The sequence below is a fragment of the Exophiala bonariae genome (genome assembly GCF_035927105.1).
Source record: "Exophiala bonariae strain CCFEE 5792 chromosome Unknown scaffold_9, whole genome shotgun sequence".
NCBI classification, from domain to species: domain Eukaryota; kingdom Fungi; phylum Ascomycota; class Eurotiomycetes; order Chaetothyriales; family Herpotrichiellaceae; genus Exophiala; species Exophiala bonariae.
Window position 1 is genome coordinate 63,529 of NW_027042484.1, and position 15,981 is coordinate 79,509.

The window sequence follows — 15,981 nt, forward strand, 5'->3', positions numbered from 1 at the left end:
ATCGAAATTTCATTTTTCCTCATATATACCTCCCAGTCCCCAGAGCTAGTCACTAAGTCGATTCCAGGGTGGATTCTCGACTGTGGGCTGTTTTGAAGAGCTTCTAGCATGAGAAAAACCTTCTCCCCACATTTTTGATTCGATAAGCGATAAAGACAACGATATGCCGCCTATCATCGATATCACAAAAGACTTGTCGGCACTCTTCTCCGACCAGGTCAAAGCTACTCCAGGCGCTGTTGCTCTGGAAGACGAACACAACACCTACACCTATCAAGAGCTAGACGAGAAAGTCGAGCGTCTCTCTCGTCGTCTGCGAAATTATGGCGTTCATCGCGACAGTCTTGTTGGGGTTCTTTTGCCTCGCAGTGCCAACTACGTCATAGCTTGTCTCGCAGCACTCCGAGCGGGAGGTGCTTTCCTCGTGCTTGAGCTCGCTTATCCGCCAGACTTGTTAGCAGATGTCATTGAAGATGCCAATCCAGCTGTCGTCGTGACATATAGAGCCGAGGTTGGCAAGATCAAGCAAGGTGTTCCTCTCATTGCTCTCGACGATGAGACATCAACAGAGGACGTCAACGGGCATGCAAAGGAGCCAGCTCCATTGCCCTCTCGAAACGATTTGGACCGACTCGCATTCGTGGCTTACTCTTCTGGCACCACTGGCAAGCCCAAGGGAATCGCAAACCCTCACAGCGCACCTGTTCTCTCATACAATCTGAGATTCGGCCTCCAAGATCAAAAACCCGGAGACCGTGTTGCATGTAATGTCTTTTTCATCTGGGAAATCTTGCGACCCCTTCTCCGAGGTGCCACTGTGGTTGCCGTGCCAGATGAGGCAAGTTACGATCCGGTGGCTCTTGTTGACTTGCTATCTGCCAAGAAGATCACCGAAACTCTCATGACTCCAACCCTGCTGGCCACTGTTCTTGCTCGACATCCGGAGATCGGAAAGCGTTTGCCAGACCTACGCACTCTGTGGCTCAATGGTGAAGTAGTCACTGCCGACCTTGCACGTCGAGCTCTCAAAGCTCTTCCCAACGCACGTTTGCTCAACTGTTATAGCGCTTGTGAAACACATGAGATTGCTTGTGGAGACATCAGCCAGATCCTCGACGATGAAGCCGTTTACTGCCCTGTCGGTCCGTCTATGGTTCCGAGGCACACCTACATTTTGGACGAGAGCGGGCAGAAAGTGGACGATGGCGTCAGTGGAGAACTCTTCGTCGGCGGTCCATTGCTAGCTCGTGGCTACATCAATCGACCCGAAACGACAGCCAGAGCCTTCATCCCCAATCCCTATGATTCGACTCCGGGATCAAGAATGTACAGAACTGGAGATCTGGCAAGGTTGCTACCATCTGGCTCTCTTGAGATCACTGGTCGTGTTGGGGCCATGATCAAACTTCGGGGCTATTCCGTGGTACCTGGAAAGGTTCAGAATGCCATCATCAAAAATCTTGCCGTCAGCCATTGTGCAGTCGTGGCTCACGGAGAAGGCCTCGATCGTCAATTGGTTGGCTACATCGTTCCCGACAAAGAGCCTGGAGACCGTCCAGTTGTGGAGATCAACGACGCTGGTCACAGTCCTTCGACACGACGGATTCTTTCTCCTTTCTTGGCTCATTACATGATCCCATCACTTTGGGTTGAGATGGCAGAACTTCCCACCCACGAAGTCTCCGGCAAGGCTGACATCAAAAATCTTCCTGCTCCTCCCACTGGGACTCCCAGACCCAATGGCCATAAAGTTGAGCAGGATCCAATTGGCATCGAAGACATTGCTGAAATATGGGCTGCAACACTAAAGCTAGCCAAGACCAACATTACTCCAGAGCACAACTTTTTCGATCTCGGCGGTCATTCGTTGTCGTTGGCAGACCTTGCCTCACGACTATCACGAAACTTTGGCTTTCGCATCCCGCTTGCTCGACTTGTCGACCCTCCAACTCTAAATGGCCATTTGGAGACCGTCAGAGCTGTAAGAGATGGTCATACAGCAGCAGTCCAAGCCGACTTGCCCAACATCTTACGCGCCGATTCCGTGCTTGATAAAGATATTCAACCATTACCAGGAACAAAAATCACGTCAATTAGTAAAGCAAACACTGTCCTATTGACGGGTGTGACAGGTTTCTTGGGTGCATTTCTTCTCAATGACTTATTGGAGAACACCTCAGCACGAATCATCTGTCTCGTCCGTTTCAGCGATCCTTCAGGTGAGGATCAACCCGGTGGTATTGCGAGAATACGAAGGAATCTCCTCGATTTTGGTCTCTGGCGAGACTCGATCATGGAGCGAGTGGAGATTCTTCCAGGAAACTTGTCCCGAAAACGATTCGGACTGTCATCGGAGAAATTCGAAGAGCTGGCGAAACAGCTTGATGTCATTGTGCATGCAGGCGCGACTGTCAATCTCGTGTATCCCTATGCAGCTTTGCGTGGTGCAAATGTTGGCGGCACGAGGGAAGTTCTTCGACTAGCAGGGCTGGGTGGTGCAACGGTGCAATACGTATCCACCAATGGCGTCCTGCCACCTTCACAAGAGGGTTGGCCGGAAGACAAGATGCTTGACGTCGAGGATGTTCCGGAAAAGCTTCTCGACGGATATGGTCAAACCAAATGGGTAGCAGAACAACTCGCAGTCGAGGCCAATCGTCGTGGAATTCCCGTCAAAATCCTTCGAGCAGGAACTATCAGTGGTCACAGCTCCACAGGAGCCGCAAACGCGTGGGATCTTTTGACGGCCTTGATTGTGGAATCTCTTCATCTCGGTTACTTCCCCGATGTTGAAGGTTGGCGCGCTGAGATGACGCCTGTCGACTTTGTCAGCAGAGCTATCACTCATCTTGCAGACCAGGATCAGGCCGAACAAACGGTCTTCCATTTGGGTGACCCGGATCCAGTGCCAACTCGGAAGGTTTTTGCTGACCTCAATGATTTGGGGTTCCCAACGAAACCTCTGGGCTTCGAGGAATGGGTCGCACTTTGGAATGAGAAACGGGGCTCGGTTAAGGGTGGAGATGGTGCTTTCACAGTCGATGTCCTTCGAAGTGGTATGCCCAGTGTGGAATTCCTACGGGATATTGTCGTGTTGAATAACGATCAAACACGACCATTCCGCGCAGTCGTCCAACGGCCCAAGGTCGATCATGTTTTACTAGAAACTTACACTCGCCACTGGTTCGCTAGAGGCTGGCTACCACGGCCTCCATCGGGACAATTGTCTCATGGCGGTGCTGCACATGCACCACAATTTGGGCCATTGAGTGGGAAAGTGGCGGTGGTTACTGGTGCATCTTCCGGCATAGGGGCTGCTGTGGCTGCGGCTTTGGCAAAAGAAGGCTGTCACGTTGCGTTGGCGGCTCGAAGGCTAGAAGCTCTTGAAGCAGTCAAGCGAAGACTCGTGACAAGAGACGGCAAAGTCATCCTTCGCTCAACCGATGTGACGGACAAGAAACAAGTCGAAGCACTTTTCCAGGCAGCACATGATGAACTTGGACCGATTGACATTCTTGTCTCTTGTGCTGGCGTCATGTACTTCACAATGATGGCAAATGTGAAGACGGATGAGTGGGAGCGAACAGTTGATGTCAATTGTAAAGGCCTTCTTCACTGTCTATCGTCTACCATTCCTGGTATGCTCAAACGCGGCAGTGGTCACATTGTTGCCATTTCATCCGACGCGGGAAGAAAGGTCTTCCCAGGCTTGGGTGTGTATTCAGCAAGCAAGTTCTTCGTAGAGGCCACTTTACAAAGTCTTCGACTTGAGACTGCGGGGACAGGACTGCGTGTCACTAGTGTACAGCCTGGGAACACCGCCACCGAATTGCTCGGTATGTCCACAGACCAAGAAGCCATCAAGAAATACGGAGAGCCGACCGGGGCCCAGATACTGGATCCGGAAGATGTTGCAAACTCGATTGTCTATGCATTGAGGCAACCTGCACATGTTGCTATCAACGAAGTGCTGATTGAGCCGAGAGACGAACCAATATGATTTGGTGGGAAGCATGTCGATTTTGGTTCTCTGGGTCACTTGGGTTTGGAAAGATCATTTGACCTAGGTTGAAATCGCATTTTTGAGACGTACCGAGTGATATGTCAGTGTCTGTGAAGACTGGCAGACTGCTAGCGTCACAGACTCTGAAGTTCTGGGATAGGATATCTGATTCAGAATCTGACCATGGCCACTGCAGCCGAATCCGGGCGGCACAACTTAATTATAGAGACAAGCCGCTGATAGACTGTTAGGTTATCGAGACTCTAGAACGGAATTGACTTGAGGGGTCTGGATGGATTGATGGGACACGCTGGGCTTCTCTAGATAGCATTAACTTTGCGGGATCGTCAAGGCTCCAAGGCTTAGATAGAGCAAAATAGTCCAAATACAAATAAAAATGGATGATTCATAAATTTCGCTGCATAGAACAAAGAAGCGCAGGACATCGGCGGTTAGATGAGTCCTCGTTGGACGAGGAAGCAGCACACGTATTCAAATGACACGGCTTCCGACAATGAGGGGTGCCGTCAGACCGGCCATATATTTTTTGAACCCGACTAACGCGACTTCCTCGCGCAGAACGTTGCCTGGATCAAAGTGCACCTTAGAAAGTGATGATCAATAGACTCCTTGACTAGACACCCTTGAATCACTACTTGTACAATCGCGAGCACCCGCAGACGCGTACCTGCTGTTTCACAGTAGATCCACCAGCCATTCGACGTCAATTCTCGCCCAGTATGAACCAGAGCCATGCCCGGCCAACGGATTCTGTGCGTTGCAGAAAAGCCCGCGATCGCTAAGGCGGTCGCCCAGCATCTTTCTGGTGGGAGATTCACTACAGTAAGTACCATCTTAATATGAGAGGGAGTCCTCCCCTCGCCGTTCTTGACTTCACTTGTCCATCACATTGGGCTCCAGTGACTCTGGATATTGATTGGCTAATCAATCCATCTTTTCCAAAATCACAGCATTCAATCACAGGCAACCAATACGTGAAGAACTACGAGTTCACGTATAATTTCCAACAATGGGGAGGAAACTGCACAGTGACGATGACTAGCGTGCTGGGTCATCTGACAGGCCTCGACTTTGACCAGCGGTACCGGGGTTGGACGTCCTGTCCTCCCAGTCAGCTTTTTGACGCCACCACGCACATCACAGTCGCCAAAGACAAACAATCCATCGCCAACAACATTCAAGCTAAGGCGAGAGGTGCTGCTATTTTGTTCATCTGGACCGATTGTGATCGTGAAGGCGAACATATCGGCGGTGAGGTACGGGATCAGGCTAAGAAGGGGAACTCACGGATTGTGGTCAAAAGGGCCAAGTTCAGTAACACCGAGAGAGCGTAAGTCATAGCCATCTCTTCTCCACTTTTACTTGATCTCATGTTAACATGTGTGCGGATGTGTAGACATGTCATTCAAGCAGCCCAAACGCCGATTGAAATGGACGAGCGACAAGTGAGCGCCGTGTCGGCACGAATCGAACTCGATCTCCGGATCGGCGCGGCATTCACAAGGATGCAGACCCTTGAGCTTCAACGTCTGAGCGAGAACCTCAAGGATCAGACCATAAGCTACGGCTCGTGTCAATTCCCAACTCTCGGCTTCGTCGTCGACCGTTATAACCGGGTCCGGAATTTCAAACCCGAAACCTTCTGGCTCCTCAAACTGATGCATACCCGTGACCGCATCAAAGTCAATTTTAACTGGAAGCGTGGTCATCTGTTTGACAGGGCCATCGTCACTATAATCTTCGAGCAGTGCCTGGATGCGAAATATGCGCAGGTGACAAAGGTACAGAAGAAACCGACTAAAAATTGGAGGCCTCTCCCTCTCACCACAGTCGAGTTACAGATGCAAGGCAGTCGCTTCCTCCGCCTGACTAGTGCCCAAGTCATGGCCACGGCGGAAAAGCTTTATACAAAGGGCTTCATCAGCTATCCTCGTACCGAGACTGACCAGTTTCCTCGCGAGTTTGACTTTCAAACACTGATACAGCGACAGACGCAGGATCACAGTTGGGGTCAGTTTGCACAGGGACTCTTGGACGGTGGGTTTCAAACACCACGTTCGGGCCCACACAACGACCAAGCTCATCCACCTATTCATCCAGTAACCTACGCCGCGACGAACGGTAATGCACTAGACGAACATGAAAAAAAGGTCTATGAGTTTGTCACTCGTCGGTATCTTGCCTGCTGCTCTCAGGACGCAACGGGAGAGGCCACTGACGTTGAGTTGCTATGGGGGACCGAGACATTCTCCACTCACGGATTACTGGTTTTGGAACGAAACTACCTTGATGTGTATCCCTACGACAAGTGGGAAAGTAGCCAACAATTACCTGCATTCACTGTCGGGGAAACGTTTGAACCGACAGAAGCAAACATGACGGACGGGAAGACCACGGCACCAGGCTATCTCACCGAACCAGAATTGATCGGTCTGATGGATGCCAACGGGATTGGCACCGATGCCACGATGGCCGAACATATTTCCAAGATCAAGGACCGCTCGTACGTCGATACTCGACCTCGTGCTGGAGGTGGAGGTGGGCGGAATACAGCAGTCCAAGAGTTCATTCCCACCACGCTTGGAATAGCTTTGATCGAAGGTTATGATAATGTGGGTCTCGACGTCAGCGTCAGCAAGCCATTTCTTCGTAAGGAGATGGAGCTGAAGATGAAAGCGATCTGCGAAGGACGACAGTCACGAATGGAGGTGGTGCAAGCAAGCTTGGATCAATACCGAGACGTCTTTGTGAGGACCCAGCGAGACATTGACGTGCTTAAGCGTTCTGTGACGAAATACGTGGTTAACGGCGGACGAGCTTGAAGACATAGAGTTCGGGGAGTCAGCCGCCGGGGCTACAGATGCTCGTGCGCCTTGGAAACGGTTTCCACAATCATGTCATTCGATCAATCATACTGGCAACAACGGTGCTTGGACTGGATACCGTGTTCCACATGATTGGACCATCATGCTTGACAGTGTCCCTTTTTCTGCCTAAAGCTGTGAGGCGTCGTCAGCCGCGCGCCCATCCCCAGATTTCCAAGTCCCATTTCAGAAAACCATGCTTCAAACTCAACCGGGAAACAGTAACCAGCAATGCAGCCACAGTTCCAGGTTTCGAATCGGGTGAGATGGATAGTGATGACGCAGATATGACGCGATCGGAAATCGGAACACTGTGGCTGATCCGATGGTCCGTCCAATCGACAAAAGTGCATCAGCCACAGTTCCTGAACGATCTGAAAAACAGTTCCGAATGGGGCTGGTCCCTGTCTCCGCTTCTTACACGGGATTGTGCAAGGTATGACGCTGTATAATTCTCCATCCTGCTCATGTCTGGCTGCTTCAGGACCATCTCTGCTGTCACAAGGCTGCCCGCTGGCGTGATTTCTCCACTGGTGACGCAACTGTTGTCGAAATGTTTGCTGATGGTGAAGAAACCAGGTTTGTAGGAGAAAACCTGGAATGCGATGTCCCACGCAGTAGTGTTCGGTTTTTAAGTTCGATGAACAGTATATAACGGCCTGGTCAGAAGCATTTTGGAAAAAGCATTTCCTCCTCTCCAAGACCTTCATCCCTTATACTCACTACTCGAATTACCCAAACATACATAATTCATCATGTCGAACCTTATCAACAAAGCAAAGGATGCCCTTTCGGGCCACAAGGACCATTCCACCACCACTGGTACCACCGGCACCACACACGGAGGAGCAGCGGGCACATACGATGATCCTCGTTCCACCAATGCTGGACCTCACAGGTATGTATTCTGCGAGAGCAAAACACCCTGGCTCTCAGCTGTCGGGCGGCACAGACTGACTTGTTTTCTCCAATTCGCAGCTCCAACCTAGCCAACAAGGCTGATCCAAGAGTTGATTCTGATCGCGACGGCCAATATGGTACACACACTGGTACCGCCGGTGGTATTGGGGGCACTCATACCGGCGCCCACACTGGGGGTATTGGAGGTACTCACACTGGTGCCCACACTGGTGGTATCGGAGGTAGTCACACCGGAGCCCACACTGGCGGCATCGGCGGCAACACTGGCGCTGGTTATGGACCAACAGGAACATCGACCAACGCCGGACCACACAGGTAAGTTTTCGTCACGAAGACATTCGGCATCTTTATGGGGAATGACAAGCTAACCTCGATTTTTCGCACAAGTTCAAACCTCGCAAACAAAGCAGACCCTCGGGTTGACTCAGACCTCGACGGAGGACGCCATACAGGTACAACAGGTTCCGGCTTGACAGGTGGCAGTTCAGGACTCACTGGCTCGCATGGTACTCACGGTACGACAGGAGGTATTGGTGGCACCCACGGTACCTCAGGCGGCGCTTATGGAAATGATCCCCGCTCGACGAACGCAGGACCACACAGGTACGATTCTTTCCACCTCATGACGAGTAGGTTGTGAACTGACATGAAATCTTAAAGCTCCAATCTAGCAAACAAGCTCGATCCCAGAGTTGATTCAGACCGCGACGGTGGACATCCAGGATCAGGAAATACCCTTGGCAACTCATCAGCCACTACTGGTGGTGTTGGTGGTGGTTATGGAACAACTGGTCATGGCACAAGCGGAGTGCATCATGCTACTACAGGTAGCGGCATTGGCGGCACTCATGGCTCAACCAATGCTGGTCCACACAAGTAAGTTTTCATTCGAAAACATGTCTGCTCGACATGAAGAATGATGGACTGATGTATTTCGCAGCTCCAATGTTTTGAACAAGGCAGATCCCCGTGTTGACAGTGATCGCGACGGACGCTCCGGACTCGGAGGTGGTGTTGGCCACGGAACGACCGCTGGTCACACCGGTGCTCATGGCACGACAGGTACCTACGGCACAACGGGCACCCACGGCGCACCAGGGACTCACAACGATGGTAGCACAACTGCTTCCGGGCTTCCAAGCACTCAATCCGCCAGTCATGGTAGCAAACTGATGAACAAATTAGATCCACGTGTGAAGAACGACAAGGAGGGCAACCCGACTCATTGAGTTGGTTGACGATGATTGATGATGATGCAAATGCCTTGGAGTGGAAGGCAAAGTGTTTGCAACGATTTGTGATACCAGTATCTGCAATGGAGAATTGCACATGTAATTAGTACAGTTGGAAATAGTGAACCAGGAAATCAGTCCTGTTTTATCATTTGTTCATCTTCACGAATGAATGATCGTGACACACTTTTATAACATTGCCCTTGCGCAAGTTGAAGTTTTCAAATGTGACGGTGAATTGTGGCTGGAGTTTGATGCCAACAGGTCTCTACCTAGGCCAAATAGGTATAACCAGGATGAGCATAGAGTCACCACTAATTGATAGCAATCCTAACGAGTAGTAAGTGCGTCATAGAGAACAGGTAGATACCCAACGAACTGTAGCACATATGACAACGTGACGCGCGGCGCGTGACTGTGAGGGAAAACATTCAAATTGAAAACACGAGTATCTGTGGTGGCGGGAAAAGGAGTGGAATTATGAACCTTGGAGATGGAACTGAAACCCTCCCAAATGCGAGTTGCTGATGGGAACGGAGGATGAGTAATAGTCGAGAGACGAGGCCAGGAAGAAGCAACAGCGACCAAATGCTCTTTGGGGCGATTAGTGCCTGCACTTACTAAGGTGGTCATGGTGGAGATGCCGCCCAGGGAGCGGAAGGTGCTTAAGCCTACCTGGGGATGGTGTCCCCTTCTGCCACGGCCAGGCGGGCATCATGTCGAGTACATAATCCATCACCTCAGCAGAACTTGCCTACTGTTTCCGGTTAGCATTGAAACCCGGAAAGTTGATTTGGTTGCAGTCGACCACCGAAATGCTAGCCCGGGCGCCGCCAGGGGTCTCCACTGGACTGTCACCATGGCACGCCCCAACGCCCCAGGAAGCCTTACCAAGGGTGACCCTCTTCTCGTTCTCCTGGTTGCCCAATAGGGCATTGACTTACGAGTTCTAGGTGCCATTGCCCACCTAACTTTTCCAACTAAGCGGCTTTACGAGATGCCCGCTTCTTCAAAACCTCAACCCTGCATAACGATCAACTTACTTACACCTATGAATATATTACTACCGCACCTCGCATCGCATCACTCGTCCACAATGACTTTCTAGGCATCTGCCCAGTGATACCCATCATCGTGACTTCTATCTTTGCTACTACACTGATACCCTCTTCGATCACTATTCGGCCTGTATCAGCATTCCAACACCTCTCGCCGTGCTGCAGGCGCATTCGTGAGCCAACATGGCCTCCACCGGCGGATCCGACCAGCAGGAACGAGAACCATTTCCAACCTTCGACTCACGGAGACCGTCATTGAGATCCCATAGCTCAATCCCTTCATCTCCTGCGCGGGCTAGGACGCGTACTGGCTCCATCATACAATCATTCATCGAGAGCAACCCACCTCTGGGATTCATGCAAGCCACTGGTGAAGTCACGTCCAAAATCCCCACGTTGCCAGAAATTAGAAATGGAGCATTTTCCGACGAGGGATGGTCACATGAAGGACAGATGGAACATCGAGGCACAAATCCCCATGACATCCATCGCCGTCGTGTAGCGAGGACGAGCTCTGCAAGTACAAGAACGAGGAAAAGTTCCATGTCTACACCTGCCGGCGTAGTGCCCGTCATTGCTGAGGAAAGGCATGAATATTTCCCCCGACAGAATGCAATCACGAAACCTACGCCTGTTCTCGAAGAAGTACCAACGGTGGCAACGGACGGTCCTGCCGATGGTATCAGTCACGCCCAAAAATCCACAGACGTTGCTGCGATCAATGAGAAAGACCATTCCACCACTTCCTCAAACGCCGATAGCAACGGACCGCAAGCCGTCAAAATTCAGAGTGGGCCAGACGCGAGTGGCACGTATCCAAATGGATATCGCTTCCCCAAGAAGCACACCTGGATGCAGTCTACCACAATTGGCTTGAAGGCATTTTGGAAATTCTTCCTTACACCACTCGGTTTTATTTTGACCATCTATGGGTTGAATGTCGTTGCGTGGGGCGCCATGATCTTCTTCGTCCTTTTGAAAGCTGCACCAGCAATGTGTCACCCCAATTGCGAGGATGACAGCAGCGCCCGACAGATCTGGATCGAAATCGATTCACAAATTCTCAATGGTCTTTTCTGTGTTACTGCCTTTGGACTTTTGCCCTGGCGTGCCCGCGACTTCTACTATCTCGTACAATGGCGGATTTTTGGCAAGTACGACTATCACCGGAGGCTCGCTGGTGTCAACAGAAGTTGGTATCGACTACCCGGAAGTGAAAAACTTGATGAAAGTGTTGGACCTCCACCAGTGTACACCAAGAAGAACCCCCAGACCCCTGAATCGCCACCACCATATTCAGAAGTAGAAATCGCTGAGCTCGAATCAAATCCCGCAATTCCTCTTCCCGCCACATCGATGCCAACAGCGCCGCTTACAGGCTTAAGAGCCAAGCCCACCAAATCATGGACTCTGGATTTCGTAGTCTGGATGTACATATGGAACACACTATTTCAGGTGTGCCTGTGCGTGTTCATGTGGCATTTCAACCGCTTCAATAGACCTGCATGGGGTACCGCACTCTTCATCGTAATGGGCTGTCTGGTGGCCATTGCCGCGGGTGTGGTGGTTGGCATCGAGGGCAGCAAAGTCAAGAAAGTCGAAGGTATTCCTATCATGGAATACGATGTGGTAGAGACAGTTCAGGACTTCCAGGATCGAAAGGCCAAGGAGGACAAGAAAGAGGACAAGCGCCACCACAAAGACGAGAAACGCCAGGCTAAGAAATTGAAGGGCCAGCATTGGTTCACCAGACATTAGTGGTTTTCTTCTTGTTTGTCAGTTTCTCCCCAGGAAGCGATGGAATAAGTGGTAATGGGAGGAACTTGGAAGCCTCGATGGGTACTCTTGCAATTACAATCCAGGGCCACGAAAATCAGCAAGAGAAATACAGTTTCTCCATTGAAGGAAGTATCGAATGAAGGGGTTTGTCTTGAACACACCGTGTTCATCAATTCTCGGACTGTACCTTGGATATTTATCTGCAAGCGAATGTTAGCCGTCAAAGCGATTCGATGCACCAGGGTACATAATACCCTAAACTTGAGCGCATAATAATTTGAATATTGGCCTTTATTATCATCATTCTCTTATTAAACTTGCGGTGCAGGGATCTTCAAACTAGGTGATTTACCATCTTCCAATATCTACGTGCGCACGCAGGTACATCTTCCTCAGGAGCACCTCTGTCCAGCATCAGAAGAACCCATCCCCTTTCTATCCCAGTCTTACACGAGTGTGTCCGAGTGATCCGCTCATCTCTCAAAGACGGTCAGTCCTTCGTCATGTTCTTCTCGTTCTCTTTAATCGGAGACTTTATTACTCTTTTGAGACAGCCTCGCTTCGATCTGGCTAAGGAAGTGGTGATCCCGCCTTTCTGGTGAGTGAAGGAGTGCCTCAGCACTACTAGACTAATCCACTCGCTTTGTCTTGCCTCTGACTGGTAATGGACACACATGCTATCTCTTTTCGCATCGACATCGACATCGTACCATGAGTAGTTGTATTCATCCTTGATATCGTGTCCACTGCCGAGCTGGCAACCCTTAGATGCTACTTTTTGTGGCCAGCACAGACCTTGAGACAGGATTCGACACAAGGCCCCTGAGCAGCAGAGTCGATGGCGCCTTCGTGTTCACCACCTAGCCCATACACAGTCCGCAAGTCGCGCAGACATCGTCGCGTTGCGGCAAGAGCACAAATCGATTGAGATATCCTCTCGCCTCCACCGTTACATTGCAGGGGTTGGTTGACTCAGCGTCCAGTATTCTTTTCCAACTTGTCACCGCTTGCAATGTTTCAAAAATTCCTCCGCGATCAAAAAAAACCCCCCCCTTCAGCCGTTCTGTCGCGGCTTGACCTCCCCTTCCTGCATGATATAGTAGACGACCGTGCCATCACCACCACGGCCTTCTCGCGCCCGCATGCCCAACAACACGCGTTTCTGGTCTTTGTGCTCGTGCAGGGGTATTGGTCTCGCCCGATTCGCAGTCCCATTGACTCTCGTCGCTGCACCACCGCCAACACCAGCGACAGCAGGAGGAGGGCCAGGACTATGATCAGCGTTCACGACGACCGTGGCACGCTCCGACAGCGCATCAAACACGGCGCAGAAGCGTCGCAGCGTCCACGGGTCGGCCGTGCTCAGCGGCAGCACGAACTCGCGTTGCACCGGCAGTGAGGCCTCTGGGATCGAGTGCTTCACCAAATGCAGCTGCAGGTCCGGGTGGATGTAGCTGTGGCGTGGTGGGAGACCCGAGATGAGTTGTACGACGTTGCTCGAGCTGAGTGCTTCGTGGTTCAGTATGGGTATTGATGTAGGTGTGGATGTGGATGTGGTAGTCTGGCGATGTTGCTGGTGGTGGTGTTGGGATAGGTAGCTGTCGCTTTCGAGATTGATCATTGTGGAAGTAGACGTTGTGTTTGCGCCGTCTTCGTCGTCGTCGTGATTGCTCAGTCCTGCTCCAGAGCCCAGTCCCAACCCAGATGCCTGTCCTGGTTTTGGACGGTCATGGATGTGGATGACGTGTAATCGGAGATCGGTCCAGTCGTGCTGATACCGTAGATTGTGGAGGATCTCGAGGGCGACGGCTTCGGATGCGGTCTCCACACCGGAGCTATCTATCAGCTTGGATACTGCTGATGGTTCGGGCGGTTGCTGGGTTGAGGTCGGTCTGGCCATGATGAACTGTGTGTTGCTCGAAGTCGTGCCAGATGTCAAAACACTCTAGAAGAGATATTTCTGACCAAAGCCCCGAGAGTTGCTGGTTGTTCTGATTGCGTCAAGATCTGTTTGAGATCACACCGTCTAGTTTCTTTGCTTCTCTCTGTAAATATTGGGAGAATGCAATTCCTTTGGCCTCGAAATTCTTGGGTTGACCTGGGCAGGAAAGAGTAGTATGATTCAAGAAACCAGCACCAAAACCTCCGGGCCGGGTTATCGCTTGAGGTATTTTTTTTTCGAATCGAGTCTTGTCTCACCGATGCAGAAGTCCCATGAACAGATAACAAATTTGCTGGTCTTCTAAAGAAAGACACTGGCCACTGGTTGGAAGTATCTAGGGAATGAACTCTGATCTTGATATAAAAGCTTGGCGTATGAAACATCCAATTCTTGATGCCAAGACAATTCAAGTTCAACTTCAGATTGAGAAGGAGTGGGATTGGCACCTACGGTATGTTAGGTACTTAAGGGAAACAGTTAGGGCGACTGTGGCCCAAGAAGCCCAGCAGCGTAATAGGCTCATCGATAACTAATGGTCTTGGAACAGGCATGGGAACTTGCAACCTGACAGAAAACTTGACCGAATGGGGGTATTCCATGAGCAGACGAGGAGTGAACAACCACAGCTACATGCTGCAAATGATTATATATTAGTCGAGTGTGTAGTATTCATGATCCCATCCTTTCCCACAATATGTGCCAGTTCGTAACCTTACTCCAATCATCGCTGACACTGACCTCCACACCCCTTACACCGAGGATGACTGCCTGCACCGAGTCCCCAAGAATTGCGGCCTGCTGAACCACCTCCACAGAAACACCTGCTGGTCGCTGATAGACCTGACATCCACTTCGCTTTTGTACACTGGCTTTGGCCCTTTGCACACTATGGATTCGTAATGGGGTATCATAACGCCACAAACATGACCATCCCGTTGATTCAAAATTCCCGGATCTCGATCCACAGCCAGAGAGTACAATGCCCTTCAACTGTTGAATCTACCCACAATAAGTGCATTCAAAACATGGCCTTCTTTCCAGCCTTGTTCAATAAGCGTGAGCTTGTCGTCTAGGATTTTACCTAGGTAGGCCATTTTTATTTTGGCTTTAGCCGGCACCTAGAAAAGCAGGTCAGTACTGGATACATTCTGACAATCAACCGGCTGACATACCTCAGTTTCATCACGGATTCGTTGACCGAGAGCACCCACCCTTTGAGTCCTACCCAAGAGCACAATGACATCTGGGCCTCCACGGTCACTAAGTCTGCACTTGACTTTCAACGCGTCTCTTTCAACCGCCGCCTTGCCTTTTGCTTCTTTGACCTTTTCTCCATTAGAGTCGTCGTTTCCAAAGCTGACATTTCCCCCTTCAGCGGCTTCAAGTTTGGCATCAATTGCATCCATGTCGTTTGTTCCTGTCACCGTTTGGCTGTCAATGTCGTTGGAATCCTCCACAATATTGGTCGGGTCTGAAATGACAGCCTCAGGTATTTTATACAGATTGCCGGCTTCGTCATAGGCACCCGACTCGATTTGTCCAGTTGGCAGCGTCACACCCAAAGCATCGAGTATACCTTGTGCATCTGCCATATCACCTTCTCGTAAGCATTCAAGGACCTGTCTCAGCGCAGCCCAGACCTCCTTCCTACCGGCAACTCTGGTTTCGAAGAACTCGTACCGCTCCCTCTCAAGTTGTGCCCTCGTCCATGTTCTGTCAGAGCTGACCCATGATTTGGTTGGTTGGAGGGGCAGATTGTAGTGCTCTGTTAGTGAAGCAGGGTCTTGTCGTGACCTGTGATTAACTGATTGTCTTGGTGTGGATAGAGCTGATCTCGAGGTCTCGCTTTGTTGGAGAGAGAGCCCAGAGGGAGGTGCTAGAGCACGAGGGTCATTATCATGAGGGCCGCCATTGATAGCCGTCTGGGATGTTATGGCCCGAGGTGAATGTCGGACTTGAGGAGGGGCACTGGGTCGTCCAGTCTGGGGACTTCCAGCATCTGAGGGTCTTGAGGAACAGCAGCCCTAAAGATTCAAAGAGAGATCAGTCCTGCAAAGGTCGGAGCTCTATCCACATGATACAAAACGAACTGCTCCACTCGCAACGAAATCTGAGGTGGATTAGGGATATACCTACCATGGTTCATAGCACAATCATAATT

At 50.8% G+C, this 15,981-nt stretch overlaps 6 protein-coding genes across 6 annotated transcripts; 4 read left to right on the forward strand and 2 right to left on the reverse strand.

Moving 5' to 3' along the window:
* Positions 1 to 163: 163 nt before the first annotated feature.
* Positions 164 to 4,000, forward strand: LTR84_012850 (uncharacterized protein; the record flags this gene model as incomplete). Its single annotated transcript, XM_064856357.1, has 1 exon — positions 164 to 4,000. The coding sequence occupies one exon, from the start codon at positions 164 to 166 to the stop codon at positions 3,998 to 4,000; it is 3,837 nt and encodes a 1,278-aa protein (XP_064707533.1).
* A 756-nt stretch (positions 4,001 to 4,756) lies between these two features.
* Positions 4,757 to 6,846, forward strand: LTR84_012851 (uncharacterized protein; the record flags this gene model as incomplete). Its single annotated transcript, XM_064856358.1, has 3 exons — positions 4,757 to 4,846; positions 4,975 to 5,354; positions 5,421 to 6,846. The coding sequence occupies 3 exons, from the start codon at positions 4,757 to 4,759 to the stop codon at positions 6,844 to 6,846; spliced, it is 1,896 nt and encodes a 631-aa protein (XP_064707534.1).
* Positions 6,847 to 7,643: 797 nt separating this feature from the next.
* LTR84_012852 (uncharacterized protein) lies at positions 7,644 to 9,038 on the forward strand (the record flags this gene model as incomplete). The annotated part of the gene is made up of 5 exons (XM_064856359.1): positions 7,644 to 7,786; positions 7,867 to 8,124; positions 8,197 to 8,412; positions 8,470 to 8,685; positions 8,750 to 9,038. 5 exons carry the CDS (start codon positions 7,644 to 7,646, stop codon positions 9,036 to 9,038), a joined length of 1,122 nt encoding a protein of 373 aa, XP_064707535.1.
* A 1,244-nt stretch (positions 9,039 to 10,282) lies between these two features.
* LTR84_012853 (uncharacterized protein) lies at positions 10,283 to 11,857 on the forward strand (the record flags this gene model as incomplete). The annotated part of the gene is made up of 1 exon (XM_064856360.1): positions 10,283 to 11,857. One exon carries the CDS (start codon positions 10,283 to 10,285, stop codon positions 11,855 to 11,857), a length of 1,575 nt encoding a protein of 524 aa, XP_064707536.1.
* A 1,075-nt stretch (positions 11,858 to 12,932) lies between these two features.
* Positions 12,933 to 13,778, reverse strand: LTR84_012854 (uncharacterized protein; the record flags this gene model as incomplete). The annotated part of the gene is made up of 1 exon (XM_064856361.1): positions 12,933 to 13,778. One exon carries the CDS (start codon positions 13,776 to 13,778, stop codon positions 12,933 to 12,935), a length of 846 nt encoding a protein of 281 aa, XP_064707537.1.
* A 1,028-nt stretch (positions 13,779 to 14,806) lies between these two features.
* Positions 14,807 to 15,959, reverse strand: LTR84_012855 (uncharacterized protein; the record flags this gene model as incomplete). The annotated part of the gene is made up of 3 exons (XM_064856362.1): positions 14,807 to 14,938; positions 14,993 to 15,802; positions 15,957 to 15,959. The coding sequence occupies 3 exons, from the start codon at positions 15,957 to 15,959 to the stop codon at positions 14,807 to 14,809; spliced, it is 945 nt and encodes a 314-aa protein (XP_064707538.1).
* Positions 15,960 to 15,981: the final 22 nt, after the last annotated feature.